At 39.0% G+C, this 17718-nt stretch overlaps 2 protein-coding genes across 2 annotated transcripts; one reads left to right on the top strand and one right to left on the bottom strand.

Moving 5' to 3' along the window:
• Positions 1-1633: 1633 nt before the first annotated feature.
• Positions 1634-5348, top strand: LOC149107924 (tetratricopeptide repeat protein 28-like). Its single transcript, XM_089295933.1, has 2 exons — positions 1634-3758; positions 4062-5348. Exon 1 carries the CDS (start codon positions 2206-2208, stop codon positions 3754-3756), a length of 1551 nt encoding a protein of 516 aa, XP_089152059.1. The 5' UTR covers positions 1634-2205; the 3' UTR covers positions 3757-3758; positions 4062-5348.
• Positions 5349-15522: 10174 nt separating this feature from the next.
• Positions 15523-16926, bottom strand: LOC149107923 (uncharacterized). The gene has a single exon (XM_089295980.1). The coding sequence runs from the start codon at positions 16445-16447 to the stop codon at positions 15575-15577; it is 873 nt and encodes a 290-aa protein (XP_089152106.1). The 5' UTR covers positions 16448-16926; the 3' UTR covers positions 15523-15574.
• Positions 16927-17718: the final 792 nt, after the last annotated feature.

The raw sequence follows: 17718 nt of genomic DNA, 5'->3' as shown, positions 1-17718 counted from the left end.
TGGGATCGACAAAAAGTCACAACAATACTTAGCTAAATAAAGACTAGTAATCAGCCTGAACTTTAACGGTGATTTTTGCTGGAAAAAAAAAGAAAAACAAAAAGGCAAATGCAACTCTAAGTAAAAAAACGCATTGCCCTGAAATGATCAACACGACGGTTTTCACACACGCCAAGACAACTAACTGCATTCAACCAACGGCCTCGTATTTTCATCAGTTGTCTTTTGTTTAGATTGGGACTGTTTCTGCTCCCCTATGACGAAATGCAAGTCCATAACAGGACTACCCCCAGCTTTAAATTCGCCACCACCCACTTAGACAATCAGGTAGGAAGACGTACAAAAGTATATTATTACTCGAATTAGCTACAAATCTTTCGTATTCGTGTTATCCCTTTGACAGGACTCATAGAAGTGGACGCTATGAACAATATAACAGACATTTTACAAGCTATCTCTATTGGCTTGGTTGTTGGTACTTTCCTTCTCAACCCTGGTCGTGGTCTAAAAGCTATTGAGGTCTGCCAAGAATGTTTGATCTTCTTAAATAGCGAAATACCAAAAGCTGGAGAACTATTCAATTTAATCAACATTTGCATTTATCAAACTATTTTCATTGCGTATTGTCTTATCCCTGATTATACAAAAGTCTTAATCTACGGCAGGGAACTTCTTGAAATTTACCGCAAGTGTAGTAAAAAAGACAAGGAAAGGAATCTAACAATAGCAATGGCTAAAATATCTAAACAGCAATATAGATACAAAGAAGCAAAGGAGCTTTATGAGAAAGCCATAAAAATCATGAAGGAAATGGGTGATAAAAAGGGAGAAGCCACTTCGTACGGACACTTGGGAACTCTGTTCTTCTCTCTTTGTAAATATGACAAAGCCAAAGAATATCTTGAGAAAGCACTTGCCATCAGAATACAAATTGGCGACAAAGAAGGAGAAGCAGCCGATTACGGAAACTTAGGAATTGTGTTTCAATCTCTTCGTGAATATGACAAAGCCAAAGAATATCTTGAGAAAGCACTTGCCATCAGAATACAAATTGGCGACAAAGAAGGAGAAGCAGCCGATTACGGAAACTTAGGAATTGTGTTTCAATCTCTTGGTAAATATGACAAAGCGAAAGAATATCTTGAGAAAGCTCTTGCCATGAAAATACAAATTGGTGACAAACGGGGAGAGGCCACTTCAAACGGAAACTTAGGAACTGTGTTTCAATCTCTTGGTGAATATCACAAAGCCAAAGCATATCTTGAGAAAGCACTTGCCATTAGAATACAAATTGGTGACAAAGAAGGAGAAGCAGCAGATTACGGAAACTTAGGAACTGTGTTTCACTCTCTTAGTGAATATGACAAGGCTAAAGAATATCTTGAGAAAGGTCTTGCCATTAGAATACAAATTAGTGACAAAGAAGGAGAAGCAGCAGATTACGCAAACTTAGGAATTGTGATTCAATCTCTTGGTGAATATGACAAAGCCAAAGAATATCTTGAGAAAGCTCTTGCCATGAAAATACAAATTGATGACAAACGGGGAGAAGCCACTTCAAACGGAAACCTAGGAACTGTGTTTAAATCTCTTGGTCAATATCACAAAGCCTAAGAATATCTTGAGAAAGCACTTGCCATTACACTACAAATTGGTGACAAAAAAGTAGAAGCAGCAGATTACGGAAACTTAGGAACTGTGTTTGAATCTCTTGGTGAATATCACAAAGCCAAAGAATATCTTGAGAAAGCACTTGCCATTAGAATACAAATTGGTGACAAAGAAGGAGAAGCAGCCGATTACGGAAACTTAGGAAATGTCTTTCACTCTCTTGGTGAATACGACAAGGCTAAAGAATATCTTGAGAAAGCTCTTGCCATCAGAATACAAATTGGTGACAAACGGGGAGAAGCCACTTCAATCGGAAACTTAGGAACTGCGTTTGAATCTCTTGGTCAATATCACAAAGCCAAAGAATATCTTGAGAAAGCACTTGCCATTAGAATACAAATTGGTGACAAAGAAGGAGAAGCAGCAGATTACGGAACCTTAGGAACTGTGTTTCACTCTCTTGGTGAATATCACAAAGCCAAAGAATATCTTGAGAAAGCACTTGCCATTAGAATACAAATTGGTGGCAAAAAAGGAGAAGCAGCAGATTACGGAAACTTAGGAGCATTGTATCAATCTCTTGGTGAATATGTCATGGCTGAAGATTATACTGAGAGGGCATTGTCAATTAGTCGAGACATTGAAGACTTAGACAAAGAGTTCAAATGTCTTTGTCTTCTTTCATTGGTGAAGTTATGCCGATATAAGATCCAGGAAGCGTTTGACTGTCTGTTTTTGAGTATGAACAGAAGCGAAACTTTACGAAGTTTCTTAGGGGACAACGACGATTTTAAGGTATCGTCTTCAGATGGTCGCGATTTTCTCTACCGGAGTCTTAGTGCATCCCTTTGTTTTTCGGGAAATCCGAACCATGCACTTTATGTTTTAGAGCTGGCTCGGGCTAGAGCATTAGCAGACTTGATGACAACTCAGTATTCTCTTAAAAGCCAAATCTCAGCTGATCCGCAATCGTGTATTGGTATTGAAAATATTATGAAAAAAGAAAGTAACTCCTCTTGTCTGTACATTTCTTATTATAATAGTGATCTGTCGTTCTGGATTCTCAAGACAAGAGAAATCATTCAGTTCCGAAGAATAACCGTGGATGAGAAACTAGTTGGTGCCAGATCAGTTCGTAAGTTACATGATTTCTTCGCAAAAAGCTTTCGGAACTTTGCTATTTTATCCGAGGAAGATTGCGAAGATCGATCTTTAAGTGACGTTGAGAACCTCGCAGCAGTGAGACTTATAGAGGAAGAAGATGAAGAAAGTCAAAACTCCGAATCAAGCGTTTCTTTGTACTACAGAGCGTTAATCCGTCCGGTAGCTGATCTACTTGAGGAGCCGGAGCTCATTGTTGTTCCTGATGGCTTCTTAAACCAAGTTCCATTTCCAGCGTTAACAGATGAAGGCGGGAGGTATTTATCAGAGAAATTCAGAATCCGCATCGTTCCTTCTTTCACGACTCTCAAGCTCATTCAGGACAGTCCTTTATACTATCACAGTCAGACTGGTGCTCTGATAATGGGGGATCCAGTTGTCGGTACGGTGCGTTACAAAGGAACGAAGATGTGGGTTTCTAGGTTACCCTCTGCAGGAAATGAAGCAGCCAGGATTGGACGACTGCTAGGTGTTCAACCTTTGTTGGGACGGCAGGCAACAAAGCAGGCGGTACTTGACGGGCTACATTCAGTGAGTCTTATACATTTTGCAGCCCATGGTAATGCCGAAAGAGGAGAAATTGCCCTTTCTCCAGTAGGCCCTCCTAACAGGCTTCCAGAAGAAGAAGATTACCTATTGACGATGTCTGACATTGCAAAAGTTCAACTGCGAGCTAAACTGGTGGTACTTAGCTGCTGTCATAGTGCACGTGGGCAGATTAGAGCCGAAGGAGTCGTTGGGATCGCTCGAGCGTTCCTAGGATCCGGTGCACGGTCCGTTTTGGTGGCTCTATGGGCCATAAGTGACGAAGCAACAGAGCAGCTAATGTGTCGTTTCTACGAGCATCTTGTTCGTAGGGAGAGTGCCAGTGAATCTCTTCACGAGGCCATGAAATGGATGAGACGTAACGGCTTTAACAACGTTCGCGATTGGGCGCCGTTTATGCTGATTGGAGACAACGTGACATTTGACTTTGGGATATAACGGTAAGTATTTTTTAGAAACAAAACGCTTTTTTGGCGGAGGGAGGGAAGGGGCAAGCTAATAAACGTTAACGAAACTGTCGCCATTTCATGTCATAGGTTACGAGATCCAAATCCTGCTAGACATGTCAACAACGGTTCTTGAAATCGTTTGCAGTTAGAACACTCGCGCAATGATTTCATCTGTTGGTAGTTCTCTCGAAGCCTCGCCCTCGCCAATGAAGCGTGAGTGTTTATGCTAACCATGTAAATCATCAACTGGACAAACAATAAGATTTATAGACGTTTTTGTTTGATAATTTTCAGCAATAACCTCTAACAACTGAGTGCGCACTCTGATCATGAGTGTCTGTGTAGCCAAGGGTTATTTTCCTGCTCTTACAGAGACGCATGGTAACAGCTACGTTTCCAGGCTTTTAAGCGTTGTAATTTAAGATTGCGCTCACATGCATCAAATAAACACTGTTTAAATTCGTTGCCACTTTTTCTCCATGTGGGATGTCCTTCGAATACAGACAATTTTGAATCAAATGGGCGAGTTAGGTTTTTCAAGGAATAACTCCGTGGCAAGTCTTATGAACGAGAAAGGAAAGTAATAGCTAGAGATCAGAAAGTGAGTAGCCATTAGTTAAAGATCATCAACACATTGTCCGGGAGACAGGTGATGAGTATAGAGCAATCGTCTTGATGTGACACTAAATTCTCAGAACTTACGTTAACAAAACTATATGGTAATTGAGTAGAGAGAATTAATTTTCTCTGATTGTTTTTTAAGCCTAAATCTCTTCGATTTAACCCACTATCGCCGCTAAGCGACTGGTGGTTCAGTGTCGGTTGCAAGTTAAGGGCCTACTTACATGGTGAAAAGTTGTCCCTGTTGATAATGTTTCCCACTCACCCCTCTTGCGACCCACTGTTACCGAGCGATTATAATGTATGAAAAATTAAAATTTCCTTCTTACCAAGCCTAGAATTTGCCTTCTCCTTCAGGATAAGTGTTTGCTTAATTCCAGTTTTTTTCACCTAGGAGTCACCTCGCGCACGACACAACTTCTGACTAGCGATTTAAACAGTGCGCCATTACTTTTAAAAAGTGTCGTTTATGGTATCATATTAAAAGTTCCATTTTTTAAATTGTTAGTGGGGATGAGTTTTCTCTTTGTGTTTTCGTCACTCAGTTGTTTGACTTTTAGTAATGTCCAGGAACTCAACAAACAAAAACACAACTGAGCAGGAAAAGTACTTTGCTGAAGCGTATTGGATTGTTTGCAGATTCTGTTCATTTGCAAAACGCATCAATCACTGAGTTTAGGTAGTCCAGTTAAGAAAGCTGTGTTTGAATGCTTGATAAATGATATTGATCTCCTTATAATACCATTTAATTTAATTTGCCACAGACAGATATCTTGTATTACTTTAGACTATGCGCCTACTGGCGCCTCGAGAACTGATATTGACTTTAGGGTAGTTACTGTCTCTATAGTTATATTAATGCGTTTGAAATTTAATTCAATCTAATTTTAGCACTAGATAGTTTTTGATGTGTGTTCTAGTGCCTCTTGTAAATAAAGTGAGATCATTTTTAACATCACACAGTTTACTCGCTATCCCCTTTCTTATCGGTTCAGAGCTGTAGTCCAGACTGGAAACCATGCATTCCTGGTTTGCCTTCACTAATATGCAGCAGCTAAGTAAATGCATGCCGGGATCAAGTGCATGATTTCCGGGAGTTAACGGGCGGTGTCTGAGCATCTTGTATATTTGCACACAAAAAGTTATAAATTTGTCTATACTGTATTTTCCGTAACGGTAATTAAGAGGATATTTTCTTAGAAACAATGTAAAATATTAACCTGTTACTAACCTAGCTTGCTTAAGCCGTACTGGAGAATAATGGCCCAAGGTCGTTGCATTACGGACAGAGCGAAGCGAGGTCCATACAATAACGACCGTGCGAAGGCCAATATTCCCCAGTACGGCTCGAGCAAGCTAGGTTAGTAAGTAGTTTATTATATGACCACCGGGACGTGCTTTCAAAAAACAAAAAATACACGTGTTATGACCGTTTCCATGGAAACGGTTCTTATGGCAAAATCCCGACCCAGAAAGAACGAAACAGAACGCTGAGATCTGCTTAATAACCACCTTGCCATAAAATACAGGCTGCTACTGATAACATTGTCATTAAATATTCCGGATACTACAAAAACCTCCTCTAATAGGCCGGTAAGTCAAAGAATCAAAACTCCTGCCAGGAGTAATCTGCTAAAATTCTATTACTGACCTGCTTTAGCACATGCGTCATACTCCTGCCGAAATTGTCTAAGTAGGACTTTACGCTATCCCATAACGAAAACAACTCTCTAATACAAACAAATCTATATATTTACACTAGCCTTATTGTACAAAGAAAAACAACAACAGTTGGTGGGATGTTTTGTAGGAGAAGCATTACGTACCGATCAAAGTCAAATTCAATCGTTCTGATATAGCTTGATTGACGGTAGCTCCAGTAAAACTTCGTTCGAGTTTCCTCGATTGATAACTTGGTTTTCCAAAGTGCATCAAATAATTTACACTCGCGAGTAGCAAGTTACCCTACCAGAGGAGGGAGGCACTGAGGATAGCGACGAATGAAATCGGAATTGCTTTATTTTGTAGGGCATTTCCAGGCGTACCCATCAAGCATGCGTGAAAATACATTACGCAGGCGGGATGCGGGAGATTTTAAATAAGTTAATGGCGGAATGCGGAAGAGAAAACTGAAAAGCGTTCTTCCTCTGTAAACTTCACAAACTTTCTAAACAAATTTCTTAAACCGCACTTTATGATCAGCTGTTTTCTTGGAATTTCTGGAAACACCCGAACCTGCAATTCGTACTTTTCACTTTTCAAAGGGAACCTACTGTAGTAAGTAGCTAAAATGGTATTGTTTACCCTCTCAGTTGACAATAATGTAGAGCTGTGACATTCACAAAAACCCAAAACGAAGACTTATGGCTAACTCGAAGCTGTTTGAGTCTGTGATGTCGTGGTCTGTTACAATGGAAATTAGGAAGAGTGCATCGATCGCATCGATCGTGGAAAGTTTATTATAAAGTGACTGACATAAGTGGTAAATTCACATTCTCTCGTATCTTAATAATGCGCATGAAGAATTAAAAAAGATCGAGCGACATCAGCTAAATTCTTCTTAGCCTACGAGCGAGCTCACGTTGGAGCACAAGGGCGCGTGGCATAGCAGCGAGCGAGGAATCCGGAAGCGAAGCCGCGACACGAGAAAGTAAACTTTGCGCCTCTTCACCAGCCGGATCGCATTGCTCGCATTGCTCGCAGGCTAAGTTCTTCTAAGGTCGCCCTCTGTCTTTAAAGCATGTCAGATAGGAAAAGATGTAACACACCCTAGATAGTTTTTTTCCTCTAGTCGCAGGGGAAGTAACTCAATATCATTTCAGTTTCTTGTTGAGCATTTATTGCGTGAGTATCTGTGAACATGCTCAAATGTCACAAACGGCCTTATGACAAAATCAGGTGAGCCCAACAATTTCGTTTTTGTTTCCACTTGGCACGTCAGATGCTGTGAAACTGAAATGTTTTTATGAATGTCAATTACACGAGCGACCCTATTATGAACAGTGACACACGGAAGTCTCTGTGCAATTTTTCTTGAGGAAAGCGGACGGCTGAACACAGACCACTGTGCAACGGTAAGTTACTCATTATTTAGTTTTAAAAGAATATTTGATTTCAAGTTCGACTGATAAAAATTACCATACCAATTTTGCTCATTCGGGATATCGAAAAAAGCCTCCTCGTATAGTTGTATGGCCTAGTGGCTATTATCTTGAGGTCCTAAATCAAATGCTCTTGGCACCAATAATTTGCTAGCAGATTGTTCCGGTGACACACATAAGCAAATGCTTTATGTCCCTCTTAACCAGTTTTTCGAATTTACCACATTCAGAGTTGGGAGTAGACTGGAATGAATCAATCCACCCCAAGTAGACCTGAACACCTTAATCATGACAGGTTGATCCTGAACAGAGGTTTCTTTTCGCCACAAACAGATGTTCTATAAATACTGTCCTTCCTGTACGGAAGAACAAAAAAACAAAAAAAAAAACAAAAGCAATATTACGTACCGCAAACACGAATTGAATCGTTCTTATATAGTTTGATTTAGCTCCATTGAAACTTCTTTCGATTTTGTTCGATCTTGATAATTTCAAAACCGCGTATTACATTAAGCTGCTGGAAGGACGAAAATACTAAATATAACGAGAAGAAAAAATATCAGGACAATTTCTTTAGACGGCCTCTCGAGGCGTATTTCCTGCAGCTTCAGACAAAATCCACTCCTCACAGTTCATTTTGGTAACACCGTGGAGTTAAGAAACGATTCGCAATTTGCTGTTTGTCAATGCGTATCCCGCCATTAATTATTAAAGAGTGTATATTATGTTTTTACGAAGAAGTGTCATATTTCGGATCTCGCCTCTTGTTCAAACCCATCGCGCATTCCACCAAACCCCTGCGAAATATATATCATCTTTTTTCCTGATTGTTTGATAGAATTCACTTTCGACCCTTTCCAATGTGAAATTCCCTATGGTAGGTAAAAGTTATCCTTTATTTTTTGGTCTTTTCTCAACCAGTTAACAATTAAATGTAGTCGAGACTAATAGCAAACTCCAAGCTGTTTGGTTCTGTGACTTCAAGGCCTGTTACAACGGGAATGACGACGGATATCATCAACAGACTGACACAAATAGTAAATTTACGGTGACCCTGTATGTGATATTGTCTTCTAATACTTTGGCATTTAAAAGATTGATTAACTGAAGTATCAAACCATATTGGTCATGACGAAATTATTCCGAGCGGTCTGGTTTTTCATATCGGTGAACGTAGGAAAGGTCATAAACAGCCGAATACAAAAATCACGTGCAGACAGCAATATCATTTATTTTGTTGTTCCGCTTATGACGTCAGATGCTGGGAAACTGAAATAGTTTTACAGATGAATAATTTGTGTGAGCAACAGAATTATTAACAGTAACGCACAAACACGCTTCTGCAGTTTTCTTGAGGAGAACGGACGGCTGTACACAAACTACTGCGCAACGGTGAGTAAGTCGTTGTTGTCGGCCTCTGCTAATGAAATTTTACCATATTCATCTTGTTTATTCGGGATATCACGAAAACGTCCCAGTTAATTTTTATTGCGTCTGGGTTAAAGCAGGAAGGTCTCAGTTTTCAAAGGAAGCTCTGCTATGGTAAGCAGCTAATCTTGTATTGTTTGTCTTCTCAGTTGACAATAATAAATCGTTACCACATTCATAAGAAAAAACATAGGGAAGGCTGAATTCGAACTCGAAGCTTGTTTGTTCTGTGATTTCCTTAGCAGAGGTCATAAATGGCTTTATCAGTCAAAGTTCACGTGCATACGGCAATGTCTTTTTCGTATTTTGTTTCTCTTTCCTCTTGTGATGTCAGGTAATTTGAAACTGAAATATTTTTGTGGAATCATAATTTATGCGAACAACACGCTATACTGTAACAATGTCACATAGACGCCCCTCTGCAATTTTTCTTAAGGAGAGCAAACGGCTGTACACAGTCTGCTGCGCAACGGTAAGTTAGTCGTAATTATATTTTGTTTCTAACATTGTATAATTTCGGCTTCCACTGTCAACAGTTACCATATTCATCTCGCTTATTCGGGATATCCCGAAAACCTCCTCATATAATTGTATGGCCTAGTGTTTATGGTCTTTATGGTCTTCTAGTGCTCTATTAGTGACCTGTTTTAGCTAATGCCTCATGTCCCTACCAACCGGTTATGGAATACGTTTAGGGTTGAGATAAGACTGCAATGGATCAAGAACACACCTCTATGATAGTCACTTTACAAAGACGTTGATCATCTCCACCAGGATTTTTCAAATGGGGGGTGGTGGGAGGTCACACTGTGTCAAAGTGAAAGTACTTACCAGATTGGCATGCCGTTTTTGCCACCTGTTGTAGGTTGTTTCCTTAAAGAAAACTTAAAAAAGGGGGAGTCACAAGCACCTTAGAATCCCCCCTCCCCCCAAGCTACGCCCTTAAAGTAGAACCTAACTCTATCACAGAACGGGTTTCTTTCAGTTACGAAATGCTGTACACATACTGGCCTCAATGAAAGGACGATAACTAATACAAATTTGGCATGTTTTGTTCTAGCAACATCAGGAACCAATCAAACTCGAATTAAATCGTTCGCATATATCTTGAATTACCTCGCAAAAAATAAGTGCGATTTTCTTCGATTTATAATTTGGGTGTCCACAACAAATCAAACGAGACAATTTATACCTGCGCGCATCATGTCACCCTACTGGGGAACGGAGGACCCAGGGAGACACCGATGATAACAAATGAACTCTGAACAGTAGTAGGTAAAGTCTGCATACGAGCCAAGTGGCCCATCAGGCCGGAACTTATCCCGGTTTCGGTAGCATGAAGCGACTAGGAGTATTTCTACTCCCTCCTGGATGGGATGCTAGTCCATCGCAGGGTTACCCCCAGCATTAAGTTCGCCGGTACCCATTTATACACCTGGGTGGAGAGAGGCACTGTTAGAGTAAAGTGTCTTGCCTAAGAACACAACATAATGTCCCCGGCCAGGGCTCGAACCCGGACCGCTCGATCCGGAGACGAGCGCACTAACCATGAGGCCACCGCGCCTCCCGTTGAACAGTAGTAGAAGTAGTAATATTTTTTCCTTGTTTTGTTTTGTCTTGTTTGTTTGTTTGTCTGTATCATTGTTTTTTTGTGGCCACCAGAGGATTATTTCGTGGTCATTGAGCTAATGCGCGCTCCTTGGAAATCAGTTCAGTGAAACTGTAGAGTTTCCAGAGAAAATGCGATTTCCTGTTTTCTATATTATAATTCCGTGTCTCACCATGAACTCTAAGAGAGTCGCGCCTCCAGCACGCCGAAGAGGGCAGATTATCTTTCCACCAAGGTATTTTTACCTCGTATCCTTTTTTTAAACCTACATCCCGGATACCCACAAACGCATGCGTGATACAATCAAAAACATGCTTCCTCTGTGAACCCCATGGTCTTTCTAAACTAATTTCTTGGAGCGCACTTCATGATCATTTGTTTTCTTGGAATTTCTTGAAACACCCGAATCTATAATTCGTACATTTCAAAGGGAACCTACTGTAGAAAGAAGCTAAAATGGTACTGTTTACCCTCTTGATCAGTTGAGAATAATGTATAGCTGTGACATTCATAAATACCGAAAACGAAGATTAATGGTAAACTTGAAGCTGTTTGATTCTGTGATGTCGTGGTCTGTTACAATGAAAATGAGGAAGAATGTCATCGATTGCATCGTGGAAAGTTTATTATGAAGTAACTGACATAAATGGTAAATTCACAATCTCTCGTGTCTTTTTTTTTTAAATTTATTTATTTAAAGTAACACGTCTTAACAAATTACACGTATCACAAATTACAAAAATTACAATAACAAAGTACTCTGGTATGGCTACTCCGATACTACAATGTACATTACTTATTTACATCAGGTGTTACTTACTTACATTAGGAAAACGAATAGCATAAAGTAATTAATTAATACTGACAGCACACATTAGCTGCAATTAAATTAAACAGCATGAAAAGCAAGAAATAAAAATAAAAAGAGAAAGAAAAAACAATAAAAGGAAAGGAAAACTTAAAATTACAAAACAAGCAAAAAAGCAAACAAACAACTAGTAGCGCGGGGAAGGGGGAGGAAGAACGATTTCTAATCTTGATTTAATACAATTAAAAGTAACTTAGTCTATAAAGTTTGTGAGGAGCATTGTTACGTTACGAGTACTTTTTCGGTGTTAATTTACAAATTTTCAACTTTGTATTTATAGTTGATTCTAGCAATAAAGTGAACTGTTGTTTAGTTTACTTACATACACGTAGACCTTCATAAAAAGGAGGGCGTAATTGAATTTTCTCACTAGCTCCATGTATGTTGGGTGTTTAAAGGTGGCGAAAAGCGTTTCTTTTGTATCTGGTTTAAAGTTTGAACCATTCTGAGTGTTAAACCAATTAATGACTTTGCATGTGAAGGTTTTTGTAAATTCGCAGTCGATAAAGGTGTGATTTTTGGAGTCTGGCTCACCACAGTAGATGCAATCACTGTCTGTATTTATTCCATATCTGAAGAGTTCTTTCTTTGTAATGACAATCCTATGGATAAGTTTGAATTGGAACTCTTTCAACTTATTTTCTTTGCATGTTTTTGAAGCCCTTTTAAAAACATCTGTCCAATTCTCTGTGTCTATTGAAATATCTCTTTTCCATCTTTCCGGGCCAGTATGAGGTGATTAGTGTTTCTTAACAAGAAGTAGGCGGTAATAGTCTCTTGCCTTATACGTTTCAAAATTGATTTGATTAGTTTCGTTCAGTAAAAAAGATTTCCAGTTTTCTCTATAATTAAAGATCGAGTTTTGCTCTAGGACTCGCGCTCTGTTCTTCAAGCTCACAGGAATTGCACTCAAGATTTGATAGAACTGGAGAAAGTTTGTGTTACAATGATATTTAGCGTGAAATTCTTGAAAAGTTAGGTATTGACCGTTTTCATTAAAAAGCTGTTGGATCGTGTGGATACCCTTGATAAACCATTCCCTTATAAACAGCGGTTTTCCATGAACTAAGATTTCTTTGTTATTAAAGAGAATGGTTTTGGTTCCTTGATCATAATTGTACAGAGTCTTGATTTCATCAAATGCAATAAGTATGTCTCTGTAGAATGTTGGAATGTGCCTTAAATATTTGACATCGTATTTACATCGAAGCAGGAAATTGAGACCTCCGTGTTTGTTAAAAAAATAGTCCGGTACTACTTTCCAATTGCAGTTATCTCTAAAGAGAAGTCTTTTGCTCCATGCAAGTCTGAGCGATTTTATCGTAAGTTCGATGTCAACCACCCGTAAGCCTCCGGTGGAAAGGTCTTGGTACATACTAGTCCGTTTTATTTTGTCCTTCTTACTTTTCCAAAGGAAACGAAACATTTTATCTTTTACCAATTGCACTATTTCCTTTGGGAAGTTAACATTTGAAATTGAGTATATTAAGTTAGATAACCCCAAAGATTTAATTTTTAGTACTTTTCCATAGAGTGTTAATCCTCTCGATTTCCAAATGTCTAAATTTGTCTGCAGTTTTTGTACTTTCAAACTAAAGTTCATCTGGTTATTACCTTTTTCGTCATAGGAAATATAGATTCCTTGTAATTTTGTGGGAGTATTCATCCATTTCATCCCTAGTAGTTTGGTTCTATTATTCAACCATTTCCCTAACCAGAATGCTTTTGTTTTCTCTACGTTGAGCACTAATCCTGAAAAATTCCCAAAAGCGCTCACAGTTTTCAGTGCTTGTTCAGCAGAAGCCACATCAGCACAAAATAAGTTGGTATCGTCTGCAAATTGGCTTTGTTTGATCTCTGAGCCAAAAATTCTGATTCCTTTTATGGTTGAGTTTTGTCTTATTTTGTTTGATAGTATTTCTGCTGTCAGGATAAACAGATATGGCGAGAGTGGGCATCCTTGTCTAACTCCTCTAAAGGGTTTAAACCAGTCCGTTGCAAAACCGTTGTTCAAAGCTGCGTTTTCTATGTCCATGTAGAAGATCTCGATCCATTTTCTTGAGCTATCACCAAAATTGAATTTTTTGAGAGCACTTTGAATACAAGACCAGTCCAGTGAGTCAAAAGCCTTTTTTAAAATCAACTGATATTAATATATCTGAAGTGTTGTTCACCTGAGTTTGCTCCATAATATCACTTATTAATCTTACATTTTCTCCAATATATCTTCCTTTTATGAAGCCCGTTTGGTCCGGATGTACGAGTTTTGAGAGCATTGGCTCAATTCGCCTTGCGATGGCTTTTGATGCAATTTTATAATCCACATTAAGTAAAGTGATTGGTCGCCAATTCTGTAAAAGCAATAATTCAGCGTCGTCTTTCGGTAAAAGCGTAATTATGCCTCTACGCTGAGAGACCGATAACCTCCCATGCTCGTATGCTCCATTCAGGCTTGCTAATAGATCTGCTCCTACAAGATCAAAGAAATGCTTATAAAATTCTACCGTAAAACCATCCTCGCCTGGTGATTTTCCGTTTTCAAAAGTCTCCAATGATTTTTTACATTCTCCGTAAGTCAAAGGACCGTCTAAAGCATCTCTTTTTGCATCGTCTAATTTAGGAATTTCCATGCTTTCGGAAAATATTTCAAAGCTATCCTATGCATCTGTTGTTTGAGAATTGTACAAATTACTATAATATATTTGGATCATTGATAGAATTTGTGTTTCATCAGTAGTTGTTTCATCATTTTCCAATTTAATTTCGTTGATAGTTTTTCTATTATAGTTCTTTTTTTCCAAATTAAAAAAGTATTTTGTGGCTTTTTCGCCATCTTCTACCCAGCGGCATTTAGATCTGAAGATTGCAGCTTTACATGTACCTTTATTATTATATTGATGTTGGAGTTCTTTTTTGAGGTCATCATATTGTTTAAGAATTCCGTCAATGTTATCAAGGTTCTGCCTATTGCAGATTATTTTATCCAGCTCATCAAGTTGTTGTTTGATCTCCACTTCATACTTACGAATCGCCTGTGCCTTTCCTTTAGAGAACGAAATGGTTGTGCATCTTATTTCCATTTTAATCAGTTCCCAAAACAGCTGTTGGTCATTTACATAATCATATTTTTCGCGAATCCGAGGATATAATTCTAGAATTTTGGTTGTGTATTCCTTGTCCTCTAATAGAGAATTATTGAATTTCAAAAAACCCGGTCCTCGAGGATTCTCGTTCGGCCACGACAATGATAATAATATCGTGTTGTGATCTGGTGCTTCTGAGGTTTGGATGTCCACTTTTTAAACAAATTTTGTCAAGTACTTGGATATTAAAAAGAAGTCTATCCTTGATTTCACGCCTAACGTTTTAGACCTGCAAGAGAACTTGCTAACATTCGGGTAACGAGTTCTATGTATATCGACAAGGTCAAGGGTATCCATGGTGCTATTTACCAAATTCCTATATGCTGTTGGCCTCCAAGGAGAACCACCTTTTTTGTCTTTTTTAGATAGCGCACAATTCCAATCACCTCCTACTACAAGAGTTGTAATTTCCGATTTGTCAATTAAGAGACAATTTAGTTCTTGAATGAAACTTACTTCTTGTGTGTGGTCGTTGGGCGCGTATATATTACAAAATGACAATTTTAGACCGTTGTAAGTGAGGTTCATTAAGATTATTCTACCGTCCGCGTCACTGGATGTGAAGGTCACTTTTTCTTTCACCGCTCGATTAATCAAGATACAAACACCCTTGCTATGAGAAGTCCCGTGAGAAAAGTAAATTTCACCTCCCCATTCATTTCTCCAAACGGCTTCGTCGCTTACTTTGGAAAACGTTTCTTGTAGAAAATAAAAATTGGCCTCCTGATCTTTCAAATACGTAAAAATGCTCCTTCTCTTAACCGTATCTCTGAGACCTCTCACATTCAATGAAATTATCGAACATTTGTGTAGGTGTAATTTATGCATTTAAGGATAGATTTTTGGAATAAAAAATTCGGTTCGCGTTACCCCTCGTATTTACAATTGTAAGCACCAAAACAAAACAAAACAAAACAAAACAAAAAAATTACCAATAATGAATTTAAAAAACAGACCTATTTTAAGGAGTTCCTTCGCTTAGCAATCCAGTCCGTAGTCCCTTCTTTTATTTAGCAGTCCTTTGATATTAATACAGTTTAGAGATCGTCCAAGTCCTCTACACGATAAATCCTTACCGGTGCTCCGCTTGGCGATGTCTTTATGAATATTTTTCCATCCATTGTCCAAGTGCTGGTAATGATGGTATCTTTCTTCATCTTGTTTGCTTTCCAGAAAAGCTCTCTTCGATAATTCGTAAGATTCTCGTTGATGAATATACGCTGGTCTTCTCGAGACGCGGAAGCATAGCTTGGAAATACGTCAGAGGTTTTCACGTTTTTAAGCTTGGTTCTCGCTTTGTAGAGAAGAGATTTTACTTTGTGGCTCACGAATTTGACAATTACGGGTTTAGCGGTTTTTCTTTTGAGTTTGTGTGATATTTCTATATCTTCCGGTTTGATATCGACGTTTATGGCTTCTCCAATACGGATAACAACTTCGTCGGTTGATGTGTACGCGCCTTCAGGTACGCCCAAAATTTCCAACGAATTCTTACGAGAATATTGCTCCAGGTTGTCATATTTTTCGTCTAAGTTATTCATTTCTTCAATCTGATCCTTTAGTTTCATTCTTGTGTGGTTAAGCTCGTTCCTCAACGTGTCATTTGCTTTCTCGGCTTTGGTAAGTTTCGTTTTAAGCTTCTCCGTTTCCCTTTGGTTGGCATATAGGGCGGATTTCAGCTCTAGAATTTCTTGCTTCAGTTCTTGGTTTTCCCTGAGTATCGTTGCAACTGTAGTTTGTATGTCAACTATCATCTCCTTGATGTCAATTAGGTTTGGTTCGGGCTGAGTGGCTGCAACAGTTGGTACTTCGCCGACACTATCCGCCATATTGCATCGTTTCGAAACGTTATCTTCTTCTTCCAATGAACCTCTTTCTCCTCTTTTATGTTTCCCACTAGTCTTCTTCATTGAAATTCGCACTACATAGCATCACTCCAAGATGTGATTAAGGTCGAAAATACCAAGGAAATATTATAAAAGAAGGAAACTTAAGCTTCGCTCAGAAACTACGTCCGACCATGACGGGCTCACGCATGAATCTCTCGTGTCTTGATGATTACAAATCTTGTTAATTACAAAATATCGAGCGACATCAGCTAAATTTTTCTTAGCCTGCGAGCGAGCTCACGTTGGAGCACAAGGGCGCGTGGCATAGCGGCGAGTGCGTAGTCGGGCGGCGAAGCTGCGAGACAAGAAAGTAAACTTTGTGCCTTTTCACCAGACTTCTTCTCGCCGCATCGCATTGCTCTTTGCCGGTCGCGCGCGTGACTCAAAGGTGAGCCTTCTCGCAGGCTAAGTTCGTCTAAAGTCGCCCTTTGTCTTTAAAGCATGTCAGATAGGAAAAGATGTAACACACTCTAGATAGTTTTTTCCTCTGGTCGCAGGGGAAGTAACTCGATATCATTTCAGTTTCTTGTTGAGCAATTATTGCGTGAATATCTGTGAACATGCACAAATGTCATAAACGGCCTTATGACAAAATCACGTGAACCCAACAATTTCGTTTTGTTACCACTTGGCACGTCAGATGCTGTGAAACGGAAATGCTTTTATGAATCAGCAATGTCAATTACACGAGCGACCCTATTATGAACAGTGACACACGGAAGTCTCTGTGCAATTTTTCTTGAGGAAAGCGGACGGCTAACCGCAGACTACTGCGCAACGGTAAGTTACTCATTATTTAGTTTTAAAAGAATATTTGATTTCAAGTTCGACTGATAAAAATTACCATACCCATTTTGCTCATTCGGGATATCAAAAAAAACCTCCTCGTATAGTTGTATGGCCTAGTGGCTATTATCTTGAGGTCCCAGATCAAATGCTCTTGGCACCAATAATCTGCTAACAGTTTGTTAGTGACCTTCATAAGCAAATGCTTTATTTCCCTCTTAACTAGTTTTTCGAATTTACCACATTCAGAGTTGCAATGAATCAATCCACCCCAAGTAGAAGTGAACACCTTAATCATGACAGGTTGATCCTGAACTGAGGTTTCTTTTCGCCACAAACAGATGTTCTATAAATACTGCCCTTACTGTACGGAAGAACAAAAACAAAAAACAAAAAAAAAAGAACAAAAGCAATATTAAGTACCGCAAACACGAATTGAATCGTTCTTATGTAGTTTGGTTTAGCTCCATTAAAACTTCTTTCGATTTTGTTCGATCTTGATAACT

The sequence above is a fragment of the Orbicella faveolata genome, unplaced genomic scaffold, assembly GCF_042242905.1.
Source record: "Orbicella faveolata isolate gen_17 unplaced genomic scaffold, um_ofav_v1 contig_26, whole genome shotgun sequence".
NCBI classification, from domain to species: Eukaryota; Metazoa; Cnidaria; class Anthozoa; order Scleractinia; family Merulinidae; genus Orbicella; species Orbicella faveolata.
The sequence above is the reverse complement of the archived record's forward strand: the minus strand, read 5'-3'. Positions and strand labels throughout refer to the sequence as shown.

Bases quoted from the DNA above. Each gene is read 5' to 3' on its own strand.
- LOC149107924 (XM_089295933.1), top strand. From the start codon at position 2,206: ATGGCTGAAGATTATACTGAGAGGGCATTGTCAATTAGTCGAGACATT.
- LOC149107923 (XM_089295980.1), bottom strand. From the start codon at position 16,447: ATGAAGAAGACTAGTGGGAAACATAAAAGAGGAGAAAGAGGTTCATTG.